Source organism: Aulonocara stuartgranti, assembly GCF_965226115.1.
Source record: "Aulonocara stuartgranti genome assembly, chromosome: 12".
Taxonomy (NCBI): domain Eukaryota; kingdom Metazoa; phylum Chordata; class Actinopteri; order Cichliformes; family Cichlidae; genus Aulonocara; species Aulonocara stuartgranti.
Window position 1 is genome coordinate 38,160,618 of NC_138948.1, and position 26,399 is coordinate 38,187,016.

The 26,399-nt window shown below is 42.4% G+C and overlaps 1 protein-coding gene across 1 annotated transcript; it reads left to right on the plus strand.

The window, feature by feature from the left end:
- The first annotated feature begins 3,346 nt into the window (after window positions 1-3,346).
- On the plus strand, window positions 3,347-24,668 carry npdc1b (neural proliferation, differentiation and control, 1b). The gene is made up of 9 exons (XM_082555349.1): window positions 3,347-3,703; window positions 11,768-11,932; window positions 14,449-14,538; window positions 14,629-14,823; window positions 16,466-16,532; window positions 17,526-17,607; window positions 19,937-20,016; window positions 20,120-20,219; window positions 21,638-24,668. The coding sequence occupies exons 1-9, from the start codon at window positions 3,634-3,636 to the stop codon at window positions 21,707-21,709; spliced, it is 921 nt and encodes a 306-aa protein (XP_082411475.1). The 5' UTR covers window positions 3,347-3,633; the 3' UTR covers window positions 21,710-24,668.
- Window positions 24,669-26,399: the final 1,731 nt, after the last annotated feature.

Sequence of the window (26,399 nt, forward strand, 5' to 3'; positions counted from 1 at the left end):
CCGAAATACCAGAATCCAAAGTGTGAATACGGCTGGACGACAGTATCAGCCAACACGTCGGATTTAAACACGATTGGGAAAAGGATGCTGGGTGAGCGCCACTAACTTCGACCAACAGAGCGAGCAGCACACTGCACTGCAAATTCATTAAAGCACCTCCACAGAAACCAGCTGTGCTTCCAAAGAGAAAAACAGGAAGTAATTCAGCTGTAACTCAAGTCTATTCTTTTTCTCTACATTTAACAGAAAGTCTATTCAGGCATCAGGTGAATTCATCCTCAGTCTAACCAAAGAGGCATTTCTGCTCGGCAACATAGATTTTCCATATTTGAACTATTGTGAATCACTTAATGTAAAATCATTTCCAGACGTGTCTCTAATGAAAACTTGAAGATGAGTCAGAAAGAACAGGCAAGGTCAAAGGTCGAAGCTGCTACCACTGTTTCACTTTCATTAAAAAAAAATGTAATTGACATTAAAAATGTATTTTTCAAAAAAGATTTCACTAAAGGGGCGAAGGAAACATCACAGTACTATCAAGAGATTTACAGCTGCTTAACAGCACAGGAATAAAGTCATGAAGTCACAAAGATAATTAGTAATAAGTCATTTCTTTTTTTTATATATATATAAACCCTTCAAATTCCCTCTGTGAGCAAAGGTACACAGAAAAACTGCGAATCACTTTTTAGCACATCAGCAGAACAGTGTGAAGTTCATGAGAGATCACATCCACTAATGTATTAGCAATTACTGAGACAAATGAGATTTATTTCCCCATTTCCATGTCTGGTGGAAATATCTCATAAACATAGGCGTGCAGGCTCAGTGGAAACAAAACCTGAGAGTCAAACAGCTCACATCACAAGATCCCAGCAGCGTACGTTACAAACAAGCTTCATGGTCCACTGAACGTCTGAACCTCGACTATTTCAGATCTAAGTGTGAAAGGGTGAAATGTTGCAGTTAGTCACAGTTAGTGTGATAATCTAATGAAAGTCTTTTAGGTGGAAACACATTTAATCTTGTTTATTTGTAAATGTCACGGCAGCTTCTAGCTTGTGCAGAACAAACACTGATTCTGTGACAGCTCAAGTCTGGGGAGATAACTCGCATTTAATATTCTGCTCTTGCTCTTTCAAGCACAGCAAAGCAGACGAATAACTCTTCAACAAGTGACAGGTGTTCTGTCTCCCCGTTAAGAATGCCGACAGGTGTTGAGCTTGTCGGCGTTTGTATAACTGAGTCACTGTTGTAACTAACAGGAAAAGTGTCTGTTTCCTTTAAAGCCTGGAGTGACCTGTAGGACTTGTTCATCCTAATGAATAATAACACTCAGGTTTTTGTCTTTACTGTTTCACAAAGTGAAATAATCAAATCACTTGAATTATATTTATCTAATGAAACTCTGAGCTAATGCTGATTTGACTCTACTCTTTGGAAGAAGCGAGATTAAAGAGGAGAACGAGCACATCGAGGCCTGAAGACGCACTTATTTCTTCTCTGTAGATACAATCCAACAGGAAAGGAGGCAGCAGGAAACAATAAAATCCAAATTCATACTGTAACACACGAAAAATGAGCAGAGAGAGGGTCCACAGTGTGCAGGTGGTGCTGGCTCCTTTGTTGTTACTTGCTGCAGTTTCTAACTGTGGAGGCCTACGACTCAATCTTCAGATGATGTCTCCTGCTCATCATCTTCATCATCATCTTCCTTTCTGAGGAACATAGGTCGTTCTCCTCCTCTTGGTCGTGACAGCTGCTCAAATGCAGGAGAAAGACCATGGGAGGAGTCCCTGGAAATATGGGCAGCCAGGTCGGGAACATTGATGCAGATATCAGGGAGCAGGAAGTAATCCAGTCATTTTTGGTTTTAAGAACCATGACTTTTAACAAAGGTCTTCTGAGTAATGCATTACTTTTTTCTGAGTAATGACTCCAACACTGATCACAACAAAGAGGGCAAACACCTCCAACATGCACCAACATGTGACCACACAGCATGAAGTTCATTTGCATGAATGTAATGATGGTGATCAGCATCATCGGGGTGTTAGACCGCACATAACCTGATTATCAACTGAATCATAAGTGATATCAATAATAATAATAAATACATTCTTATCTGTACACATACCTAATCACAGTACTTTGTGTGCTGTACACTCATAATTCAAAACTCCCATTGCTGAAAAAAGAGCATTTTATTCAACATATTAAGAACAAAAAACACAGAACAAAAGAAAAGTTAACATAATAATAATAATAATAATAATAATAATAATAATAATAATAATAATAAAAATTAATAATAATAAAAAATAATAATAATAAAAAAATAATAATAATAATAAAAAAAATTAATAATAAAAATAATAAAAAAAATAAAATAAAAAAAAATAATAATAATAATAAAAATAATAAAAATAATAATAATAATTTTAAAAAATTAATAATAATAATAATAATAATAATAATAATAAAATAATAATAATAATAATAATAATAATAAAATAATAAAAAAAATAATAATAAAAATAATAAAAATAATAATAATAATTAAAAAAAATAATAATAATAATAATAATAATAATAATAATAAAATAATAATAATAATATATAAACCAAGTGCAGAGGACACCTTATGGCACTAACTTCATGAACTCTTCGTGGAGATGATCCTCTGCGGTGTCCTGGCAGCCCCCCTGAGAGCAGCGAGAGTGGAGACTTGGTGTTGTGGGTGGAGTAAGATGACTCGAGCAGAGCGTGTGTTCAGTCCACGTCCCTCCTTTTGTACCCAGTGATGTGTTTCCACCCTTCCACATGTTTCTGGGATCAGTGTAGTAAAAATCAAAATAACCGTGTAGCACATGTTTCCGGTTTGTGCATTTCCTTGTTGCTTTCATTCCCACCGGATCTCCGGGTGTAAAGATTAAGTCGACTGTGTTTCCTCTATTTCTTTGTATTTGACGGAGATGTTTTAAGAAATTTGTTGAGTGGACATAATGCCCCACATGTCCAATCGCACATTGCTCGCCTGGTTACACCAGGTTAGCTACAGACCATACAAAGGAGTAGTAGGGCCACATTAAGAAAAAACAATATCATTTTGAGATAAAACTCGAAATTATTTAAAAGAAAAAAGATATAGTTACCATTTCAAGACAAACAGCTGGACCCTCTGAGTGACATCATGCTCCAGGCTCGGTTTAACAAGGATTTAAAGGGTTTCTCTTTTTGCACACAAACATTGTGACGATGAGTATAAAAACATGTGATTCTGCATAAAGTGATATCGGACTTTAGACGCGTTTGATGTCAGCGGCAGGTGAAGGCCGTGCAGCGTGCTTGCGTCATAGCCTGGCGTCGTTCTGCCACAGCTGAGCCTCAGCAGCAGCAGCAGCAGGGACTGCTGTCCGGTAGGAGCAGGGCCCTAGGAAAATGCAGACATCCTGCGGAAAACACGCAGAGCAGCGTCCCGACGACACTCGCTGATCCTCGTGTCTTCGCCGTTTTTCGTTATTGCTTTGTCTTCTTGCGTCCCTCTCCTCTCTAAACACCGGAGGATGGGGGAATGATCAGTGCCGCCACCATCTCCCCGTCCTCCGCCTTCGTCTGGTGTCTGTGCCCAGGATGAGGGCTCGTCTGCTCGGACACACGGTGGTGTTCGTTGCCCTTTTGGCGCTGAGAAGCTGCCTGGCAGGTAAGGAAACGCATTTGGAGGCTTTATGAAACCGCGCGGGGCCTCCGGCACTGCGCACCATCACCCTGGGAACAGTTCTCATTGTGGAGGTGCTCTCTACAGAAATCCGTCTATGAGGATGACATCTAATGGGCATATGTTAGCCCAGTGAATATATGAAGCCAGTTACTGTTTGCTCCATTCAGTGTGTATATTGCTGTGTATATTATGGGATTTCAGTCTAAAGTGATTTGATGTTGTCAGCCTGCAGGGACAAAGTGTTTATCCTAACGGGGATTGTCTGTTTTTACCTGCATATACTGATTTATTTGAAGATGACTCAGATGACACTGAGTCAGTAACAGCTGCCGTATGAAAAAGAAGTTAAAGGTGACGCTACAGCATAGCTTGTAATGGTTGCATCATGCTGGTCGTCACTGAGTCTTTCGTTTCCAGGGTTAAGATGTACACATATGTTTGCTGGGCTGTAGTGCATGCATGCCAGCGCAGTGCAGACAGTGGGGGTGGTACTACAGTAGTTCTGGGGTATTCTCACCCTGTGATGTGTGGTGTTGTGTCAGGCTGGAAGAGCACAACTGCACAGATCCTATTAGGCAGCGAAGAGGAAGAATATGTTTTCCAGGTGTTGTTCCACATGCATTTGTTAGCAAATCTGTTATCTAAACAGAGTTTGTTTGCTGTGGCCTGGAGGTTCTCAGGAGCACATTCCTGATGTCACAGCTGAAGAGCTCCCTGTCACAGACGTCAGCGGCCACGTAGAGTCATGCTGATGACACAGGTCTGAAGTTCCAGTTCCTTTTATAGCTCATATCTATAGATCTGTGATGCTTTTAAAAACAATATACATCATTTTAAAAAACAGCTGTTTCTGTTTCCAGTGGTGGATTAACCCACATTTGGTGCTTTAGTTATTGTGTGTGGCAGAATGGGGGTACATACAGAACTGATCCATAACATATCACAGTCTGTGTGGTCAGTGAAAGAACATGCCGCTCAGTTCACCGTGGTAGCCCACTGTCTAATACTTCATGGACAACAATGGTTTTATGGGCATTAATGGCCATTTGTAAATTAGCGCTTGCTGGATGCACAAACAACCTGAACGCCTAAAACGTGCCAGGGATCAGCTGGTGTTCTTATCATGTAGTATCTTTATTCAAACAAAGGTTCAAACGAGTGTTTGTCAGATGAACGAACTGTTAAGAATCTCGGTTCGTTCAGTTTAGACACGTCAGGCCCATAGCGATGACTGTTGATGAGCTAAATCTAGACTCCTGTTCGGGGTGTTCGACCACAACCTGATTATGGACCGTGCTGTGTGATGGAGACCACAGCTGCTGTCTTATTTCTGTGCAATGTGCTTGGGTAACATATGGGCACTCTGCCTAATGAGTGGGCATTTAAAAAGTGATTTTTGAATAATTAAAGGTTTTCAAGTAAATGTTTAAGTCTCCGTAGCAGTTAATATTCCTAAAGAGGGATGTTTTTGCTGTACTGGAAATAAAAATGATAGAAATGTATTCATTTGCTTCTCATTGCCTGATTTATTTTAGCTTCGTTTTTGTTTGTTTGTTTTTTAGGTATAACGTGTAAATCCACCAGACTGTGTTATGTTTAGCAAACTGTAACAGTCAGAAAACAAAATGCGAACTACCTTTGCACAACTTTATAGAAAGTATGGCGATCCAATCTCATTCTACACATGGAGCTGTTAATGCTTAATTAGGTCAATGCCAGTTTGATGCAAGCTGTTATAGTTAAAGACTTACAGTAACGAGGAAATACACCAAGTATGCTGATCCCTCTAAAAAACCCTAAAATATTTTGGTGTGCTGTTTCTTTACTACCCATTTGAGATTTGTAAGATTTTTATCAGAAGAATTCTTATTATATTTCTGTTTTATTTGTAACACATCACATTTTATTATATGTGTTTATTTCTATGTGTGTGTGATTATTAAATGGCCGCATACTCACATACATATTTATGTAAATGAGGGAAGGTAGTCAGGACTAATCTGATTACACTACCAGAAGGAGAGATTGTAGACAGGAGTACAGCTACAAGGAATACAAAGAATTCCACAGGGAAATGGGAACCAACAGGCCAGGAAAGCCACAACACCAAACACCTGCACACGGTCACACAAGTCCTTAGGAACTGATACAGTGGGAAGAACCAGGATCAGACAGAGGCTCAGGCAAGTCCCGAGGAGTCAGCTGAATGCTAAAAACAATCTGCCTGTCGTCAGATACCCTTCATAACCAAGAGGCACCATCATGGAAGGGCTGGTCCCTGCACAGCATGTCCCACGGGCAGACAGAAGAAGTTATACTGAGAAATCCTACCAGTGGCTGGACTGAAAGACAGCACAGAGGCACTAATCATGGCAGCACAAGCTCTGAGCACAAGATCCATAGAGGCTGGGGTCTATCACACCAGGCAAGACCCCAGGTGCAGGCTGTGTAAAGACGAGACAATCCAGCAGGGTGCATGGCATACATGGAGAGCCATAACATTACTGACTGGCATAGTAATACAGGAACATTTGTGCCGAGTATAGTCCCGGGATCAATTAGCCAGTGACTGACGAAGCCCCATGCCACCCTAAAATCATGGTTGTAAGTGTTAAGCTGACCATCTGTCTGTCCATCTGGCCTAGATACAGCAGGCTGCCCTGACTGGCCCACCAAGTTTATTATGGTAGGAAACAGTTGGTGCTGTTCTCTGATCCCTGTTGGTCTGCAGGTGCACATTAAAAAAATGGTAAATGGCCTGTATTTATATAGCGCTTTTCTAGTCCCTAAGGACCCCAAAGCGCTTTACACACCCATTCACACACACATTCACACACACATTCACACACTGGTGATGGCAGCTACATCATAGCCACAGCCACCCTGGGGCGCACTGACAGAGGCGAGGCTGCCGGACACTGGCGCCACCGGCCCCTCTGACCACCACCAGTAGGCAACGGGTGAAGTGTCTCGCCCAAGGACACAACGACCGAGACTGTCCAAGCCGGGGCTTGAACCGGCAACCTTCCGATTACAAGGCGAACTCCCAACTCTTGAATCAAGATCGTTTAAGTGTCTAAACGATCTTTGGGGACTCGGAATTCAGGAATAGAAACCAATATTATTGGCAAACAGATCTGAAGTTCCTTTGTCTTTTAAGGAAACACACTTAGTTATTTTCATCTACGGTGTGTGAAGGTTTGTGGATTCATCACTGACGTCTGAACCTCAGACAAATAGTCAACACAGTCAGAACTATGTGGGACATCCACTCTTCCATTAAGGCCCTTTCTGAAACAGTAAATGTATCAACAGAAGTCCCAGATGTGTCTCTCAGGTGCTATGTAATGTCTTTGCCAGATTGTTTTCCTACTTCTCTAGAATGTTACATTCAGATATAGTTCATCAGCTGCAGATAGCTGTTTAGGCTTGCCACTTTTTTTCCATCTATTTATCCAATGTCCTCAGAATACTTAAGCGACTCCATGCCAAGATCTGGCAAATGTTAAGCTAGTGGATATGGAATACCTGACTTTAAAGTGCAATTCTTTTTATTTATCCAGAGGACAGCAATGTAACATTTCGAGTGTTGTGTACATTCCCACCTCTGCAAAGGATGCACCACATGATCAGTAAGCACAAAAACACACATTTGGACAGTGTTCGCATCATTCTAGGAGAATGTAATCACTGGAACGTTTGAAAAAGCACGCCAAAACTGTTACAGTAACATCAGGAAGGCATGCACTGAACCAAGCCTTTGGTAAATCTGACCATGTGACATGTCTGCTAAGATCTGCCTACATCAGACAGCTAAAGGCTAGCCTAGTCACAGTGAGAGCTATTAATACCAGGACAGAAAGTGCACTGGTGCCACTGGTACTCATGTGCTGGCCTGCTGTACCTGGATAGCAATAGAACCTACGCTTTTCCTGGATTACAGTTCTGTCTTCAACACAATCAGACCAGGAAAGTTGGACTTTCTAACCTCCAGAGCAGAGGTGTTCAGGATGGGAGGCAGGGTCTCCTCTGAGCTCACCGTCAGTCTCAGCCCTAAACTCTTCACCCTGTGCGTCCATGACTGTGTTGCCACCTAGCTTGACACTGGCAGGATCGAGTATGCTGATGACACGAGCATCCTGGGCCTCATAAAGCTGCCGGAGGAGTCCAGTTACAGGCACGTCATCTAAAACATCACGGCCCAAACAGAGGAGAATGACCTCTTCAACATAGACAAAACATCTGAAATAAGCGTAAGATTTCAGGAAAAACGCAACTAACTAAAATAAAGAATAAACTGAACTCTGATCGTAGAAAATAACTGAAGTAAAACAAGTGCTTATGTGAAGAGGTGGTACAGGAGTGGACTGACACACGGCTGTGGGGGTCCCTGTGGTACCAACTCTATCATCAGAGATGGTTATCATCCAGGTCACAGCCTCCTCTGAACATCCAGCCTGAGCCGAGCAGAGTCTGATGATATGCACACAGCACGCTTCCATAACAGCTCCTTTCCTGCCACAGTATTCCTGATGGGAGAAACAAAATAAGGACAGACACACGCACAATCTAATTTAGTTGGTGCAATACACATTTCAACATGCAATACATCTCTAAATGACAAAGGTTTTCTCATACCACGGCGCTCTCTGAAACTACTTGACATGTTTTTTTTCTACCTATGTTTATCTGACCCTGACTCTCAGCTCTGCACAGTATTTTCTATGTACCCACATCTAGTGTATGTGTACAAATGACAAATAAAACACTTTATGTGTATCTTTAAAGGCTATTTGGGAATCATCTTGTTAATACAAAAATTAGTTTTACACATGTTAAACTGTGTGTGTAGACACAACAGCCCTTCATAGTTGGCTTTTTGATGCTTGAATAATTTATACGTCACCATTAACTCTGTTAACTGACTTAACACACACAAAAACTGTTTGTTCAGGTGCAAAGATTAGACTGAAACGGTTGAAAAAGCAGCCAGTGTCCACTGATGATGCCATAGCCCTGACACTACACACTGCCCTGTCACACCTGGAGAAGAGAGACACGTATGTGAGAATGCTGTTTGTAGATTACAGCTCAGCATTCAACACCATCGTTCCCTCGAAGCTGGACAGGAAACTGCAGGATCTAGGACTGAGCAGCTCCCTCTGCAGCTGGATCCTTAGCTTCCTGTCTGACAGACGCCAAGTGGTCAGACTGGGCAGCATCACCTCATCCCCCGTCACAGTGAACACTGGTGCTCCACAGGGGTGTGTACTGAGCCCTCTCCTGTACTCACTCTACACCTACGACTGCACAGCCACTAACAGCTCCAACATCATTGTGAAGTTTGCGGACGACACTACAGTGGTGGGTCTTATCACCAACGGTGATGAGACGGCTTACAGGGAGGAGGTCAGCGCCCTGACCCACTGGTGTCAAGACAACCATCTCACCCTCAACGTCGCAAAGACAAAGGAGTTGATAGTGGACTTCCAGAGGTGCAGAGAAGTACACACCCCCATCACCATCAACGGCGCTGCTGTGGAGAGAGTGAGCAGCTTCCGGTTCCTTGGCGTACACCTGGCTGAGGATCTTACGTGGTCAGTACACACAAACAAAACAGTGAAGAAGGCGCAGCAGCGCCTCTTCTTTCTCAGGAGACTGAAAAGATTCGGCATGAGCCCCCGCATCCTCAGGACCTTCTATCACTGTGCCATTGAGAGCATCCTCACTGGATGCATCACCACCTGGTATGGCAACAGCACCGCCTACAACTGCAAAGCTCTCCAGAGAGTAGTGCGGTGCTCTGAACGGATAATTGGAGGTGAGCTTCCCTCCCTCCAAGACATCTACAGGAAGCGGTGCCTGAGGAAAGCGGGGAGGATCATCAAGGACTCCAGTCACCCCAGCCATAAACTGTTCAGACTGCTTCCATCAGGAAGGAGGTTCTGCAGCATCCGGTCCCGTACCAGCAGACTGAGAGACAGCTTCTTCCACCAGGCCATCAGACTGCTGAACACGTCATAGACACCTCAGCTTCACTACTGGAACTTTAACATTATGCACTCCACACTGTATATAAATGCCACTTGTTTTGCACATATTCAACTCTGTATATTTTATATATTTTATTATTATTATTATTATTATTTTATTTTATTTTTTTACTATTTAATTTGTAAAAATGTGTATACACACACACACACACACACACACACACACACACACACACACACACGTAGGAAAATATTTAGTATACACATCCAGAAATGCATACACTATTATATATTGTACATATATTTATTAGTTTCAGGTTGGCCATTCTTGTATTTTGCTCGTTTGTGTTGTTGTGTTTGCACATCTCTGTTGCTTGTGGGGCTCGCACACAAGAATTTCACTCACATGTGCTGTGCCAGTGTGCCTGCACATGTGATGTGACAATAAAAAGTGATTTGATTTGATTTGATTTGATTTGATTTGATTAAAAACGACATTCCAAAGCCTGGAGAGCTGTTGCTTGGGCAGATGTTCCAAAGACAGGAAGTGCAGTGGTACAGACCAGAACATCTGGTTTAACAAGCTGTACCACCACATCTGTTGTATCTGTCTGCTTGTTCATTACACACCACTGTACAGTTGTGTACAATGTTGCTGTTTTTCCCCTAAACCTCTGATGAGAAAGCCTAATTTCTGCTATTGGACACCAAAGAAATGTCAACTTTCACAAATTATGCAAACATGCAAAGCACTTAGCTGTGTCTCAAATCAAAGACATTTCTTCTGGCTTTTTTAAACTACAAAACAAACAACTGGACAGTCTGGGCAATGAGCTATTTTATACATTTAGCTCTTACAGTTTAAGTCCAAAGAGTTGTGCTGGCAGACTTCCTTATTTGTCACAGCAGCTTTTTCTTCATCTCATAGAAAAACAGTTAAACATGTGACTTCTTTCACTGAAGATCAAAGTGGGCTGTATGTGGCCCACGGTGTAAAACGACTCTGACACCACTGGCTTAAAGCTCCCTTAAAACTTATCAGGCTAATTGTTAGTTGGAAGGAATACACAAAGAGATGAAAGGGCTTCATTAAGACTTTGCTCAGTACTTTATATTTTTATAAATATTTAGAAAATTAGCACCAAACTGAAGAGAATATCTTGTTTGATATATTTGTCCCTTAAAGACTTTTTCAAAAATATTATTAAAATGCTACAAACAGTGCTTAGCCTCGCACATAGAATATCTCAGAGTACTTTAGCCCGGCTCGTTCAGCTCCTGTGTGGGTTTGTGATGCATAAAGAAAAAAAGTTAGCAGCTTGTTTCCTGATCTGACAGAAACTTGTTCATTTGCAAACAGACGTGTAGTTTCTGTAGAAGTCTGTCAGGAAAAGACACGTTTTTGGGCTCATTTGCTAATTTCATTTTCTGTTGAACACGATGAGATGAGCGTTTTGTAAGGTCCTCATTAGCATTCAGAAGTGTATAAAACATGCTTCAGGACGGTCCTGCTTAATCACCTGTTTGACAAGTTGGTACCATTGAGGGTCCAGTGTCACTTTGTTGGTTTCACTTACGGATCTCTGCTTGTCTGAGGAGACTTTCTGTCTTTTTTTGTTTTTACACTCAGTGTAATGTAGCACGGCTCAGTTACCGTCACAAGTCTGTCAGAGTAGCTGTTCTCTGTTTCCACTAAGTGAATATTTGTTAGAAATTCAAGCTGCTGGAGAAGAATATCATGTGTTTTTATGCCTCCATACTGGTGCTAACCAACAGAGGAGGCGTCACTCTGTTGGCATGTTAACACATGTCTAAGATCTAAAACATACATAATGAATTGTGTGCTGTTGTAATGATTCTGTCACTAATGGCCTGAGAGAGGATTTCACTGTAAATCCAGGGAGCAAAATGTGACCACTGAGATGCTGAAATAAAAACGTAATTAAAGTAAAATAAAAATTCTAAGTGTAAAATGAAAATAGAAACGTGAGACGTCTTCACTTCAGAGTATTTTGAAAAATAGTGCTGTGCTGTGTCGTATGTTCATGTACAGGTTCTCCTCTGTGCCCTCGGAGTTTAGAATGTGCCCTGGCAGGAAGACACTTCTGCCGGCCTGGCAGCTCCCACTGTGGGCCTTGTCTGCGCCCCCTGGTGGAAAACTCCCGTGGACGCTGCGTGGTCAAGAGGAGACATGCTCCTCACACTCATTCTGTTAAAGGTAGGTGCTCCTACCTCATATTACTCACTCTTTTCACAGGATGACCAGAATGTTCTGTATTCACGCAATTAGATTCTGTATTCCAACTTTTAGTGCATATTAGTTCCTGCAGAACATGCATTAACTTTTTGTACAAGATCTTCCAACAGGTAACCTGAGATATAGTAAATATGTGAGAAGTCATGGGAGTCATGTTTGACCAGGACATGTCCTTCAATGCACATATTAAACAAATATGTAAGACTGCTTTCTTCCATTTGCGCAACATCTCTAAAGTTAGAAATATCCTGTCTCAGAGTGACGCTGAAAAACTAGTTCATGCATTTATTACTTCCAGGCTGGACGACTGTAATTCATTATTATCAGGATGTCCTAAAAACTCCCTGAAAAGCCTTCAGCTGATCCAAAATGCTGCAGCAAGAGTCCTGACAGGGACTAGAAAGAGAGAGCAGATTTCTCCTGTTTTGGCTTCCTGTTAAATCCAGAATTCTAAATCCTGCTCCTCACATACAAGGTCTTAAATAATCAGGCCCCATCTTATCTTAATGACCTTGTAGTACCATATCACCCTATTAGAGCACTTCGCTCTCGCTCTGCAGGCCTACTTGTTGTTCCTAGAGTATTTAAAAGTAGAATGGGAGGCAGAGCCTTCAGTTTTCAGGCCCCTCTTCTGTGGAACCAGCTTCCAGTTTGGATTCAGGAGACAGACACTATCTCTACTTTCAAGATTAGGCTTCAAACTTTCCTTTTTGCTAAAGCATATAGTTAGGGCTGGACCAGGTGACCCTGAATCCTCCCTTAGTTATGCTGCAATAGATGCACTGGGTGTTTCTTCTTCACTCACTGTGTGTTAGTAGACCTCATACAATTCTGAAGAATTTCTCAGGTTTTGAACATTGAAACCAGTTTTTCCAGTAACAAAGTATTAAATCTTCAGTTCCTAATTGGTGGTGTGACTGGTGCACTGATGGTGATAGAGGGAATCTGAGTGTCTGTAACATCCATCATAATGGAGCTGCTAACTAAACGAGAGTTTGAGTGGTGTGCTGAGGAAGAGGAGATGAAATCCCTGAGAGTGGGATGATGACCAAACACTGCACAGACCAAAGTCACTCAGACTGTGTGTAGACGTGCAGGTTCTTTCACTCACTGCTGGACTGAGCCTGGCAGTTTCTGGGTTGAAAGTTGAAGTCCGTATTATAAGTGTGGTGTCAGTGACCAGAGAGTGAGGTGAAAAACAATGTAACAAAGATGGGTCATTAACATTTGTTCCATAAATACTAGTACTACATACATGCATATATTGATTAAAGAAGTATTATTAATCTAACTTCTGGATCTGTTATATTGTTGCAAGTTGTGACGTTTGTCTCTCTGTTCATTAATATGGCCACACCTCTTTGGTAGAGTTGGAGAAGTGAGTGCGTACAGACGGTTTGGACAAATGAAGCTCCGCACTGGAAACACAACGACTGCCTGCAAACAACTCATTTAACCGATTAACAATTTCCTTAGAAGCAGTTCCACATGTTCCATGTTGTCATGTTTCAACTAACTCGTTGTTGCTGGATGTTCACTGTGTGTGTGTGTGTGTGATGAAACATACTTCATAATGAGGGTGATGCCTCCCAGGAAAATGGCCCAGAAGACCCAGAGGATCTGCAGCCCTCCAACAGTACTGAAGAGCCCTCATGGTCAAAGGGCAAGAGCCCTAGAGAACCAGAGGTCAGCTCTCCTGGAGCACTGGCATGTCTCTCACACGGCACACATACAAACATACCGAAGATGCAGGAGCCCATTGCTCCTCCCACTCGTCACTGTTGGGAGTGATATGTTGGGTGCGTGTGTTGGTGTATATGAGTGTAGGAGGTGCAAAGGCAGCTTATAACTGCAAACAACAGTGCTATTAAAACTGTGAAGCTGTTCACCCTGTGTACATCAGCACAACTCTGGTCATACCACCTACTCCATACTGTGCTTGGATGTATAAGTAGGAGACAACACGGAGCAGTAGCTGATGATTTTGTGGTATGGGGTAAATATCCATACCACAAAACTCACACACATACACACCCCAAGTCCAGCACCCTGATCCATGAGAGGCCGATCCATGTGCAGTCTGTGTAAAGATGCACTCCCAGGGTGGTCGAGAATGGCCGACCTATCATCCTATTCCAGATACAGACAGACAAAATGACAGTGGTGGTAGACAAACAGAAGGAGACGGCCGTACTGATCGATGCAGCGATACTGAATGACAGCAACATCAGGAAGAAGGAACAGGAGAAGCTGGAGATGTACCAAGGGCTCAGAGAAGAGCTGGAGAAGATGTGGGTGAAGGTAACTGGTCCCAGTGGTAATTGGAGTACTTGGTACAGTGACCCCCAATCAGAGATCTCTGTCCAGAAGAGCGCAGTCCTAGGAACAGCTAAGATACTGCTCGGTGGTGGACCTGAGCTTTAGTAAACAAATGTTTAGATGAAGATGGTAAGAATCCTGGTGTTGTGTTCCTCCAGATAAAGTGAGCCCATACCCTGAGCTCGATGAGGAGATTGACTTTCTCTCTGCAATCATCAGGGAACAGAGACCCGAGTCCTACAGCTCAGGTATTACACTCTTCTTCTTATCCATATTTGCTATGTGACAAAATTCCCTAATGAAGTAATAAATCCACACTCTTTACTTTCTGGTATTAGCCCCATCCTCCCAGGAGATCACATCCAAGCAGTTTGAAGAGCATGGCTACACTCACAGAGCATCTTCTGTGGAACAGCCTCCTACTCAGAGTGTCCTGCTAACTAGCATCGCTTCACCCACCCCTAGAAACCACACTGCCGCTCTGAGCAGTCCCATCATCCTCCGCTACCCTCCTGACGACCATGTCTTCATCAGTAAGTCTTTCTGTCCTTGAGTTAGGACCCAGCTTAATTTCAAGAGAGCTATAGAGTCGTTTTGAATAATAGAACAGAAGACGTCACCTTACAGAGGCCGCTGTGAGGATTCAACTTAAACTACTTTTCACCACATGTGTGAAAAAAGTAATTGTGCAGTAAAATGGATAAAGCCGACGCCTCCTCCTGATCTCGCTGTATTTCAGTCTACCAACATTGTCCTGAGTGCTGTGGTGTGTACTTAACACACACACACACACACACTACAGGAGGTACCGTTTAATTAAACGAAATCGAGTTTGGGTTTATGTGCTGCTGCAAGAGGCCATGGTGTAAATCAGCGTCCCCAACCCCCGTTCCATGGACTGGTACCGGTCCGTGAGTCGTTTGGTACCGGGCTGGCAGAGCTGAGGCTCAGCAGGACGTTACTCTCAATGTTGTTGGCGCATTTCAGGAGGACGCTGCTGATACAGTTACACAATCACACGTTTATTATTATATTTACAAAACACCACAGTTTTTGTCTTGGTTGTTGTCATTTTGTTGTGTTTCTCTGCGACACCTTAAAGGTGTCCATGAAAATATTGTCTGACATTAAACCGTCCGTGGAGCAAAAACGGTTGTGACTGCTGGTGTAAAAGTCTTAATCCAGTTGGACCATCATCATCCAGTAGAGCTCCAGAGAAATAGTTCTTGTCCCCTCCTCAAACTGACTTCCCTCTAGAATCGTGTGTAGCAGAAATGTACACCCGCATTAAAACCACAATCTTCACACATAACTTTTTAAATAAATCACTTTATCAACATGAGACCTCATCAAAATGATCAAATATGCAATCATTTTCAGGATTTTAATCATTTAAGTGCCAATTTAGATTTGAGTTATAAGTTATTCATTAAAAAACACATGAAAAAAACCTAATTATTTCCCATGTACTGAGCATTAAAGGGATGGGCCACAGGTGGGGCTTGGATATGTCAAATATTAGCAACACAGCTCTTTGATTGCATTAGTATCGGTGTCAGATTTTAATTTTTGCACCCTCTGGACACCAAAAATGGACACACACAGTATTTGCAATAAAATCTTCAAACAAGTGCACGCGTCATTGGTACCAACAGACATAATCATGTGACAAAAATACGTAAAACCAGAGGGGATGATGAGAATTCCCCAAAAGAGATGCTGACTTGGATTTGCTATGGTCGGTGTGGGAGGCACATGCACTCAAGCACACATAATCAACAATTCAGCCTCCAGCCAAGTTCATGGGTTGTCAAATACACAGTTGTCAATAACTCGTCCTGATGTTATCATGGCATGTGTATCGAGTCAAACGAGATCTAAGCCCCGCCTACTTTAAAATCTTGGGACTGAACCTGAGTTTAATGCAGGACACGACAGAACTCAGACGTTGCTGTGATTAGTTCTGCCACACTGCATTACTGTTATCAATGTTGTTGTCTGTGCTGCTGCACGAAACAGGCCTGACTCACTCACATCTATTTATTTTCAGCTGCTGTCCTTTCAGCTCTTCCCTCATTTCTCCAAGCTTTCACTAAAGGATCATGTCTTACTCTGATGTCTGCAGACCAGCAAACACTTCTATCATTCATGCTGTCTGTTGGTTTCTCCTCTCAGTCATGAGCAGCGTCGTCATTGTGGCAGGTTCCCTGGCACTGCTGGTAGCGTTGGCTTGCTGGGTCAGGTAAGCTTATTATTTTCTCTCTAAGGTGCTGCATAAACCAAAAGGTCCCCACTATCCCTCTCAGGAGTGGACAGGATGGCCTGCAGTTGCACTGTAGACGTATCCATCATCATTATAGTCATTCTGTTAGAGATGCTAAATTGATTGGAACCATTTGATTTACAGTATTTCCATGTAATTTATTGTTTTTCTTATAAATCTTAAAAAGAGATGACAAAGAAACAGAGCTGTTCAATGTGCTCAGAGAGAGAACAGGAAACTGTACGGACAAAAGTATTTGCCAAACGTCTTAATCTTTAAACTCAAGTGTTTTCCTTCCCTTTAGATTCAGACACCGACTGAGCCCTCCAGGCTTACACACACACTTCCTTAACCCAGTGTTTTTGGGTTTTTAGCTGTAAACTTTGCCCCACTCTGAGATCCTAAGCACTCTAGAAGAGGCAGTCACATAGAAGCACACATTTTTATATTTTTCTGAATTGACTTTCCCTCACTAGTCTACCCATCCCTGCCAGTTCCAGGTTTCCCGGGAGTACGTTGTTGGAAACTGTGGACAGTCTTCCTTTCATTACACCACTACAGGATGGAGGTTTTTATGGTCTGAGAGTCATTTGGGTGACACACTACACATACTTATCACTGAGACGTGTTCTGTGAAGATTGATGGAGAAAAAAAATCTATTTTTAAATGAATCTGAAAGATAACAAAATATTGAAACAGACAGTTTTCAGACCTGCGATGTACTCTGTGGTTTCTTAAGTCTTCTTCGTGGCTTGTTTGCATGTAAGTCACAGAGAGCTGAGCTGTTCCAACCATACTGGGAACAACAGAGTCAAGAGCTGCCTCTTGTTGTGAAATTCATGAGATAATGTGTTTTGAACGTTAACTGTCATTGTTAATGTGTTATAATACAACTTATCAGCTCTTTTCAGTCAGCTCCAAATGTTTCACTATGTGTGTTTTGTTGTGTTTATTTTGTTTTATTGTTACAGGTTTCAGAAATATGTTCATATCAATCAGAAAGTGGACTACCCTTCATCTGGACTGATGAGTGCTCAGGCATTCGAGAATTTGGTGAGGAAACGATGTGACTAAATGTTTAGGAGAAAACACACTGAAAATACTTTTCAGTGTCTTTATTTGTCTCAGATCACCACTGCCTTCAATGCTGAGCGATGCAAGGATCTAAACTCTACCACCAATGCTCCACATGCAGTTCATAATCTGAGTGCTGTTTAGTGAGCATAAATGTACACAATGTAAACCCGAAACGCCTTAAACAAAAATCTTAACCTGATGAACTGTATAGAAACAGGAAACACAGGATCTGAGATATTTGGCCCTTCAGTTTCCACCTGCTGCTCACAGGAGCCTCGTCAGAAACGGCCCCGGTGAAAGAATTGTTCGCCAGAAGCAGCTCTTAACCCTTCAAAGTCCGACATCGAAGTAATCGCTGGAAAATTCAATTTTTGGAAAATGCTGTAATTATTTGAAGTTTATATTTTTATCATATTTGCTACATCAGACTTTTTTTTGCAATGTATCAAATTTATTCTAAAAGAAATCCAGCAAACTGATGATGTAGAAGCCTCGAAAACTCAAATATATTGCACTTGGCTTTAATGATTTAAATAAGGGAGAAAACAGTAAGGTAACAGTAACTACATAAAAACTAGGCTGAAAATCAGTGAATTCTAAAATGACGACTCTCAATGTAACACTTGTGGTTTAAGTCATCACCAGTGTGTGAGAGATACTGAGATCAGGAGAGGCACCTTCTGTGGGCATCTGTAAAAAGTCATGATGGAGGCTCTGGGAGGGATTGGGGAAAACTGATGGAATTATGAATTCAGAAAAGTACCATCAGATTTGTTCACTGTTAAAGAGACTCCCTGGTGGATGTCTGCCTTTGGTTCTTATTCCTGGAAGCTGCTGTGCTCTGCTGTAGGTCCACTTGCCCTTCTTCTTCTTCTTCTTCCTCCTTTCCTTCTAAGATTGTTCAGTCTCGAGTCTGCCATCGTATTGTTGCTCCCTGGTAGTTGACAGTACACACACCGAGTGGATCTTGGAGTACAGACGATCCCAGTGCATTCTTCTTTGGCAAATCTCTCAAGCTCCTCTAGATTCGGTACTCTCCTGCTATGGATCGTGATCTTCATTTAATCCCACAGATGTTCAGTGTGATTAAAGTAAAATCTTTGTGCAGGCCAGTCAGGAATGTCCACTTGTTTCTTCTTCCGTTTTGGATTGTGTAGGAAGACAAAGTCATGATCCAGACCCATTTTTTGCTGATGAATGATAAAGGTGTTCTTTAAAAATCTTTATAAATATATGCTTCTTTCTTCACGATTCCTTCTACCTTGACAATATTCCAGTTCCAGCAGAGTATCTGACAGCTAGGATGGTGTAGGTGTTGATTTCCAGGTTATGTTCTTCCCATTCAGCTGACTCTTCAGGAGTCTGACCCTCTGCAGGTATTTGGTGGTTAGAGGGTTTCCTAGCGGCCTCTTCATGGTTTCCATTTGCCTGAGTAGCCGTCCTCAATGTCTATATGTTGCTTTCTGGTAGTTCGATCCCCTCAGTTCTGTCTACCTTTCCTCTCTTTGTTACCATCCGACTATAATACTCTAGTTCGAATGACATTCCCACGTCATTGTTGTACATTCTAGTGGTGTGGATCAGTGAGTCGATGTCTGGTTCACTCCTGCCATACAGCTTGATGTCATCCATGTACAGGAGGTGGTTAACAACTGCTCCATTCTGTAGTCGGTACCCATAGGCAGTCTTGTTAATGATCTGGCTGAGGCCCATACAGAACAGTAGTGGGAGATTTACCAAGCCCCCTGAGCTTGGTAAATCTTGTGCTATTGGCTAAAGCTTGGCCTCTAGTGTTGTACGCCACATTCCTAACGAATTCCTGATGAAGATTCTTAAGGTTCTGTTCTTTCTGCAGTTGTAGGCATTCCAGGATCCATGTTTGGGGCACTGAGGGGATTACTTGTAGTCAACCCATAGTTAAGGTTTGGTCCCTCTGGTGTTTCTGCCAGTTCCTTCCTGGCACCCACTCATGTATTGAGCCATGTGCCTGTTAATCTTAGCCGCTATGATGGAGCTTCCATGTGGTGCTGAGCCAAGTTATGGCCAGTAGTTGGACGGGACTGGTTCCTTCTGAGGGTCCTTGGAATCAGGACTGTCCTGCCTTCAGTTATTGTAGGTGTGTCTCATCCATGGACACTCTGGAGTGCAGTTAGCTTCTATAGCCGGTAGGCGTGAATCATGTCAGCGTCTGGTTGCTGTCCAACTCTTCGGGCTTGAGACTCTTTCTTGCATGTCCACTACTGTGATGGTTACTTGTTCAGGAAGGAACCTTCTCATCTCCCCTCTACCCCTTGTTTACTTCCAGCTTGGGGACAAGAAGCTGGCCCACAGTGCCCAAATGTACCACTACCAGCACCAGAAGCAACAGATGCTCTCCCTGAGAAAGTGAGTCACCCTCCCTGCACAGACATGTTCATCCTACCTTGGCATGTGTATCTCTATCCTGTCTCGCTGTTATCCTTGCTGAATATTTGTGTGTTCTCCGCAGACACAGGGTTGAGCCTAAAGTTCCTGACTCTGCAGCCTCAACAGATGAGGAGAATGAGGATGGAGATTTCACCGTGTATGAGTGTCCTGGACTTGCACCAGTGAGTAAACGCTGCATTCTTATCTCCACATTCAGTAAAAGTTCAACTGTGTCCACTGTGTCATTGTGATGGTGTAATGCTGAGTCAGTGGAATCCATCAACAAGAAATAAGGATAACATTAAGGCATAATGTGGGTACAGATACAGCCACTGAACCGACAGGACAGTTGTGAATGTGTGACAGATTCCTGACTGATTACAGCTGATGTTTGGCGGTAACGATATTCCCCGCCTGTGATGTGAACGATGCAACCATGAGTAGTAACGCCGCTAAACAGCATTTAGGAAAACTGTTGGTGTGTATCCAAAAGCAGTGTGATGGTGCATCCATTTACACGCTGGCTGCACTGTATATTTATATCTTTTAAATTGGTTCAGGGATTCAGTAAACTCTGACACAACCGGCAGTTCTCACCATTTACACTTTCCCAGTAAGTTATCAGTCACAGTGGAAACGATCACAGTCATATCTGCTTATTTAAGTCGTCTGCCGCTAATCTTAGTGCATCGCTTTTGTGATGTTAAGACTCTGGTTCAAAAATGTTGTGCTGTGAAAGGGACGCTCCGAATCCAGGTGCATGTCCTGCAAATAAGTGTCCAACCTGCAGTATTTAACTAGTTAGCTAGTTAGGCAGCTGTGGGTGTAAAAACTCCATGTGCTGACAGGTAAGAGAGAATTAGAAGTTATTAGCGTTCAACCTGGTCCTAATGAGCGACTGTGCAAACAGCACCCACAGCCAACACTTTGAGATATGACCATGGGAGATTATTTACAGCTGATACTGATTTTATACATTTTCTGTATCATTTCCTGGGATTGTGCAATCAAACCACCATCATCATCATCATCATCATTGTCATACCCGTCAACCTGAATTTAAGGAATAAATCACACAAAAGTTATGGGAAACTACAGGAACTGTCTGAATAATGACAATGAATAAATAAACCCTTTAATAAGTATTTTAAAAATTATTATGTAGATTATGTCATTTTTATGTAGCTGTCTTAACAGTAGTTTTACTAATAATGTATGGATTGCATAATACACAGCGTGTAATCCAGAAGAAGGTTCATTCAGCACTCACTGTGGCCGGGTTTGTATTGTCTCCAACGCTGTTTCTGTGTGAAGAGCAGGAAGGTTTCTCAGAGATTCTCTATGCAACACTCGACCCTTTCAGCTGCTCTTTCAATCTTTCTGAACTCTGCAGAGTCAGAACAAAGACTTAGAGTCATGAGACGGAAAAGATGGAACACAAAACAAAAAATAAGAGCAAAGTAAGCGCAAAGATATATGAGAAGCATAAGCAAACTAAGGAATAAACTGATGACATTAAACAATAACTGAACTTCCCAGGGCCAAGACAGGAAGTGTGTTAATCTAAGATCTTCCCCTCTGTCTCTTTCTTCTCCTTCAGACGGGGGAAATGGAGGTGAAGAACCCATTGTTTGACGACTCCACCCTCTACCTGCAGAGATTCCACAAATGAACCTGGACACAGAGACGTTTCATGCTCTAAAAGCAGCACCTGTATGTACAAATATTTACACGTCAGTTTAATTGTTCCAGTGCGCAGATCGGACACATACCCTAAACAGCCAAACTACATTTGGTTTTTCCCGTTTTGTTTACATATTTCTTTACTGTTTATTACACACATATGCAACCATACGTGCTCAGCATTTATGAGCTCACTGATAGAACAGGCTTTGCTTTTATTTCAGCATTTTTAAATGGATGTAATGTTGATATGAACACAACTCAGCTCAGCGACTTCTCTTGTGTGTTATGTACACATTGTTTTTCAGTTGATTTCCGTCTTGCTGACACCATGTCTACATGCATCTGCATTCTTACAGTTCATCCAAGAAATTTAAATATTAGACAAAGATAACACAAGTAAATTAAATGTATAACTGAAGGTGTTTGTGATTAAGAGGGGAAAAATCCAAACCTGCACAGCCCTGTGTGATGAAGCGAGTGGGAATGTGGACTGACGAGACAAAGGTTGAACTTTCTGGAAGGTGTGTGTCCCATTGCATCTGGTGTAAAAGTAACACAGCATTTCAGAAATGGGACATCATACCAGCAGTGATATATGGTGCTGCTGGTGTGACAGTCTGGGCTGTTTTGCTGTCTCAGGACCAGAAGACTTGCTGTGGTAAATGCAAACATGAATTCTGCCAACGACCAAAACATCCTGAAGGAGAATGTCCGACTATCTGTTTGTGACCTCGAGCTGAAGCACATTTGGGTTCTGCAGCAGGACAATGATCCAAAGCACACCAGCAGGTCCTCCTCTGAATGGGTTAAGAAACACAAAATGAAGACTTTGGAGTGGCCGAGTCAAAGTCAAGACCTGAATCTGGTTGAGATACTGTGGCACGACCTAAAAAGGTGGTTCATCCTCGGAAGCTGTTCTGTGTGACTGAATTACAAGAATTGTGCAAAGAGGAGTGAGACACAACTCCCCGACAGAACTGCAGAAGACTGCCAGTTATCACAAACTTCGGATTGCAGCGGCTTAACCAGTTGTGCGCGCGCACACACACACACACACACACACACACACACACACACACACACACACACACACACACACACACACACGTATAATTTGAAAATTCTGTATGAACTCAGATGGTCTTGTGTATTTGGTCTACAGCTGACATTGTGTTTTCATGGTTTTGTGAGCTGTAACTAGTGGCTGATATGTACAGGAGCTATCTTACCTCTCAGTCAGTCAGTGTGGCAGGAGGTCCTGAGTACTGTGTCAAATGCACATCTGTTATTCGATTTCTTAATGTGAATTTGTATTTGTTGGGAAAAGACAATGTCATGTATAACACGTTAAACTTGATGCATTCGACTTTTGTACCCATTGTGACGAAAGCAGCGAGGAGCCACACCTTCACGTTCTACATCCCCGCCCAGTTTTACTTTGAAGAGGTCTCGACCTGCTGAGGCGTCAACAAAAATATGAGAAAAAAGGAAAATTACATGTAGCTGTGGACACGTCGCCATAAAAGAAACTTAAAATCAAAGAATCCGAACAAAAGAAACGACTGAGAATATTTTAAAAACGGCGCCGGCCACAGTCCCCAGAAATATACAACTTAAAGCGTCGCAGAAACAGCGTTCCCTTTATGCATCAACAGCTGCAGTGTGCGATTGCAGCCTTTTCCAACATTGAACTGATTCCAAAGCTTTTAAATTTACTCCCTGGGAGATGGGGACATTTTGAAATGTATTCTAGATGCAGAACATGTGTTGGCACACACTGGATCAGGTTTTCTTTCCTTTGTCAAATCTATGTTTGTGCATTTTACTTTGTCCTGCATAATAATCACTCAAAGAACATGAAGTTTGATTTATGATTTTATTTAAATATTATGGATTGAATATTACACTCACTGTTACGATATTTCCATCGATGCATAAATGCAAACGTGCAACAAATCCTCCCTTTATGATCGTTCAAACTGTTTACCTGCACTGTACAGAGTGTTTCTGTCATTCATCATCATGTAAAGGCCATCCATATAATTCAGCTGCCCGTGTTCCAGGGCTTTTACATTACACTGCATTAGTTTTATCCAATAACCTGCCTACTGAAGGTACAGTATGCAGTCCATGTAGTGGGCTCTGCCTAATAAAGCGCACCGTTATAATCAATGCAGAAATCTCCTTTTCTTTGCAGACTTCATAACGGTCTCTGTCACTAACAGCAGAAACTCTGGATTTTTATGTTGACTGGGCGTTCTCTGCTTTTCCTGTACTAGAGCTGTTCGTCTGACCTGGTTAGGACTTAATATGCACAGCTGCCTTTCTATATATGCTCATATCGCCCCACATAGCTCATAGATATTCTTCATACATGTAGAATGAGTGTCCAGCTGCAAACAGTGAAACAGTCCAGGAAACCTGGATGTAACCGCGTCTCTCAGGAAAGCCGCTGTCTGCGGCTCTTTCTTCATCCTGCTGCCGTCCTCCTCAGCCTGTCAGCACTTCCATACTGGAGGAACACATTAATCTGCACTGGAGCTGCTCATGTTCGAGTGTCCACGTCCAAACTCACATATGTACCAGGGAAGCCCTTTACTATGTTAAACAGACTGTTGAATCCAAACCTCTTAAGCTTGTGCAGCAAAATGAGTCGTTGGATGAGGAATTACAAGAAGAGATGTAATTCTCATGTTGTTTGTCTTTGTAAAGACGTTCTGCAGCTCTGCTTCACCAGTGCTGAGCAAAAGCCCAGCTGGTTGTCTTTATTTGCTCCTTCTTTCTGTGTACAACAAGTCATTCTCTACATGAGCTACATGTGAGACTGTTTGAAGGCTAAGTGTTATGATTCTGTACATTTAGGACAACTTCATTACTTCATGTTTAGCATGCTTGTGGATATACCAGAGCTGAAAGAAATAAATATTTATATAATCGCTGTCTGAGTAGTTGTAAAGTGTTTGTTTTTCTTTCTTTGTTGGTTTTTTTGCATCATCTTAATCCAATATTTCATAGGTTAGCAAATATTTCTGTCCAATCTTAATTCAAGGAGGAATGTTTCTCTGGTATGAAACTGAACCCTGCTGTTTCACAAACCTGTACATATGCAGTAAACATGCACTGCATCGACATCAGCACGGTGACAACTATATATTATCTTTTTGTTTTTGTTAATAAAACATTGTATAAAAGTTTAAATATGATGGTTATGATTAAGACCTGAGCACTTACTGTATCTGCTCTGATTACTGATATTCAGGCAAATGCATGGTCTTCCTAAGGGCCTAAACATACTGTAAAACTCTACACATGCATCAGGTCTTTTGAGGATTTGGAGAATATAAAAAGGCTCCACAGCGCCACGTCTGAAAGTATTCCCAGCGTGCAGCTGACCATATGGTCCACAGCTGTAACAACCCAACACATAAAAAAACGCTGTGTGGGTCCGTGGTGCATCACACATGTCTTACTCTTTCAGGTACAGCTTCAAGGTGGTTGATCAGAGCCATCTCAAATTTTGTCAGAAAAATGTAAAGGTGTTACTTTATGTTCAAAGTTGTGAGTTTTAATCCGAGGACATGACCCTAGCATCATGAGAACTTTTGATATGTTGCCATGAAGCATGCAATTTCAGACTAAAAAACAGCGTGTCCAATGTGTACAGGGACTGAAAGTTTCTCGCACCGAGGGTAAATCGAGACTTTACAGAGTCCAGGCCCTCTCCGTGACACTGCTTCAAGAGTCAGAGCTGTGTGTTGAGGCGAGCCTGACTATATTAGCCAGTATCTCTCAACCTCACACACCAGCTCAAGCTTCTTCCATGTCCCAGTAGCCCAATAGATTGGATTGCCAGGGCCTCTGCCGTTGGCCGCCACCCAACACACATTGCACCCAAACCCTATGGTGTCTCCTGAAGGGGGTCGGCCTATCGCAGAGCAGGCCCCATGGGGAAAGCTTCAGCCACCAGGTCCTCTCCGTTGAGCTCCTTCCCCAGGCCTGGCTTCAAGTTGGGGCCCTGGTAAACCTATCCTGGGCAGGATACAGTAGCTCTTGCTTATTCCTCTTTTGTAAGTGTTAACTGAATTGTTTTTGGTCTGCCCCCTTCACCCAGAACCAATTTGCCTTAAGAGACCCTACCAGAGGGTAAAGCCTGACAACATAGGTCCTGGACTCATAGGGTCACACAAACCCCTCCACCATGGTAAGGTGGTGGCATTATTATTATTACTATTCTCATTATTATTATTCTTAAAAACATTTTTCTAATACATTAAGCTGCCAAAACAGCTCTGGCTCGTTAGGCCATGCACACTCATAGGTCGTTGCTTCAAGCCTACGATCACACTCTGAAATCCTAAATATTGGGACGTGGGTGTGTTCTGGGTATTGCCATATGTGATGGAGTTCATTATGCTTCCTACTGTCCAAGAATACTGTTGACATGCTGACGTTGCATCAACACCAGGTCTCAGGGTTTCAGAATATTGCATTTCAGATTGTTGCAATCATCTCTGTGCTGCAGCATAAGTGCACCAGGCTCCAGTTTTTTACCAATTATGTGGTCATGATTGACATTGTGCCTGCAGACAGCTTCAAGTACAAGTGGAAAAAGGCTTCAGAAACCACTGAGCTCCAGGCTCCATGGTACACATACATGCACCCTGTCAGTCCCACAG

Coding starts and splice junctions, on each gene's coding strand:
- npdc1b (XM_082555349.1), top strand. CDS start 3,634: ATGAGGGCTCGTCTGCTCGGACACACGGTGGTGTTCGTTGCCCTTTTG. Junction 16,533..17,525: donor GCGTTGGCTTGCTGGGTCAG/GTAAGCTTATTA, acceptor TTATTGTTACAG/GTTTCAGAAATATGTTCATA. Junction 20,017..20,119: donor CAGATGCTCTCCCTGAGAAA/GTGAGTCACCCT, acceptor TGTTCTCCGCAG/ACACAGGGTTGAGCCTAAAG.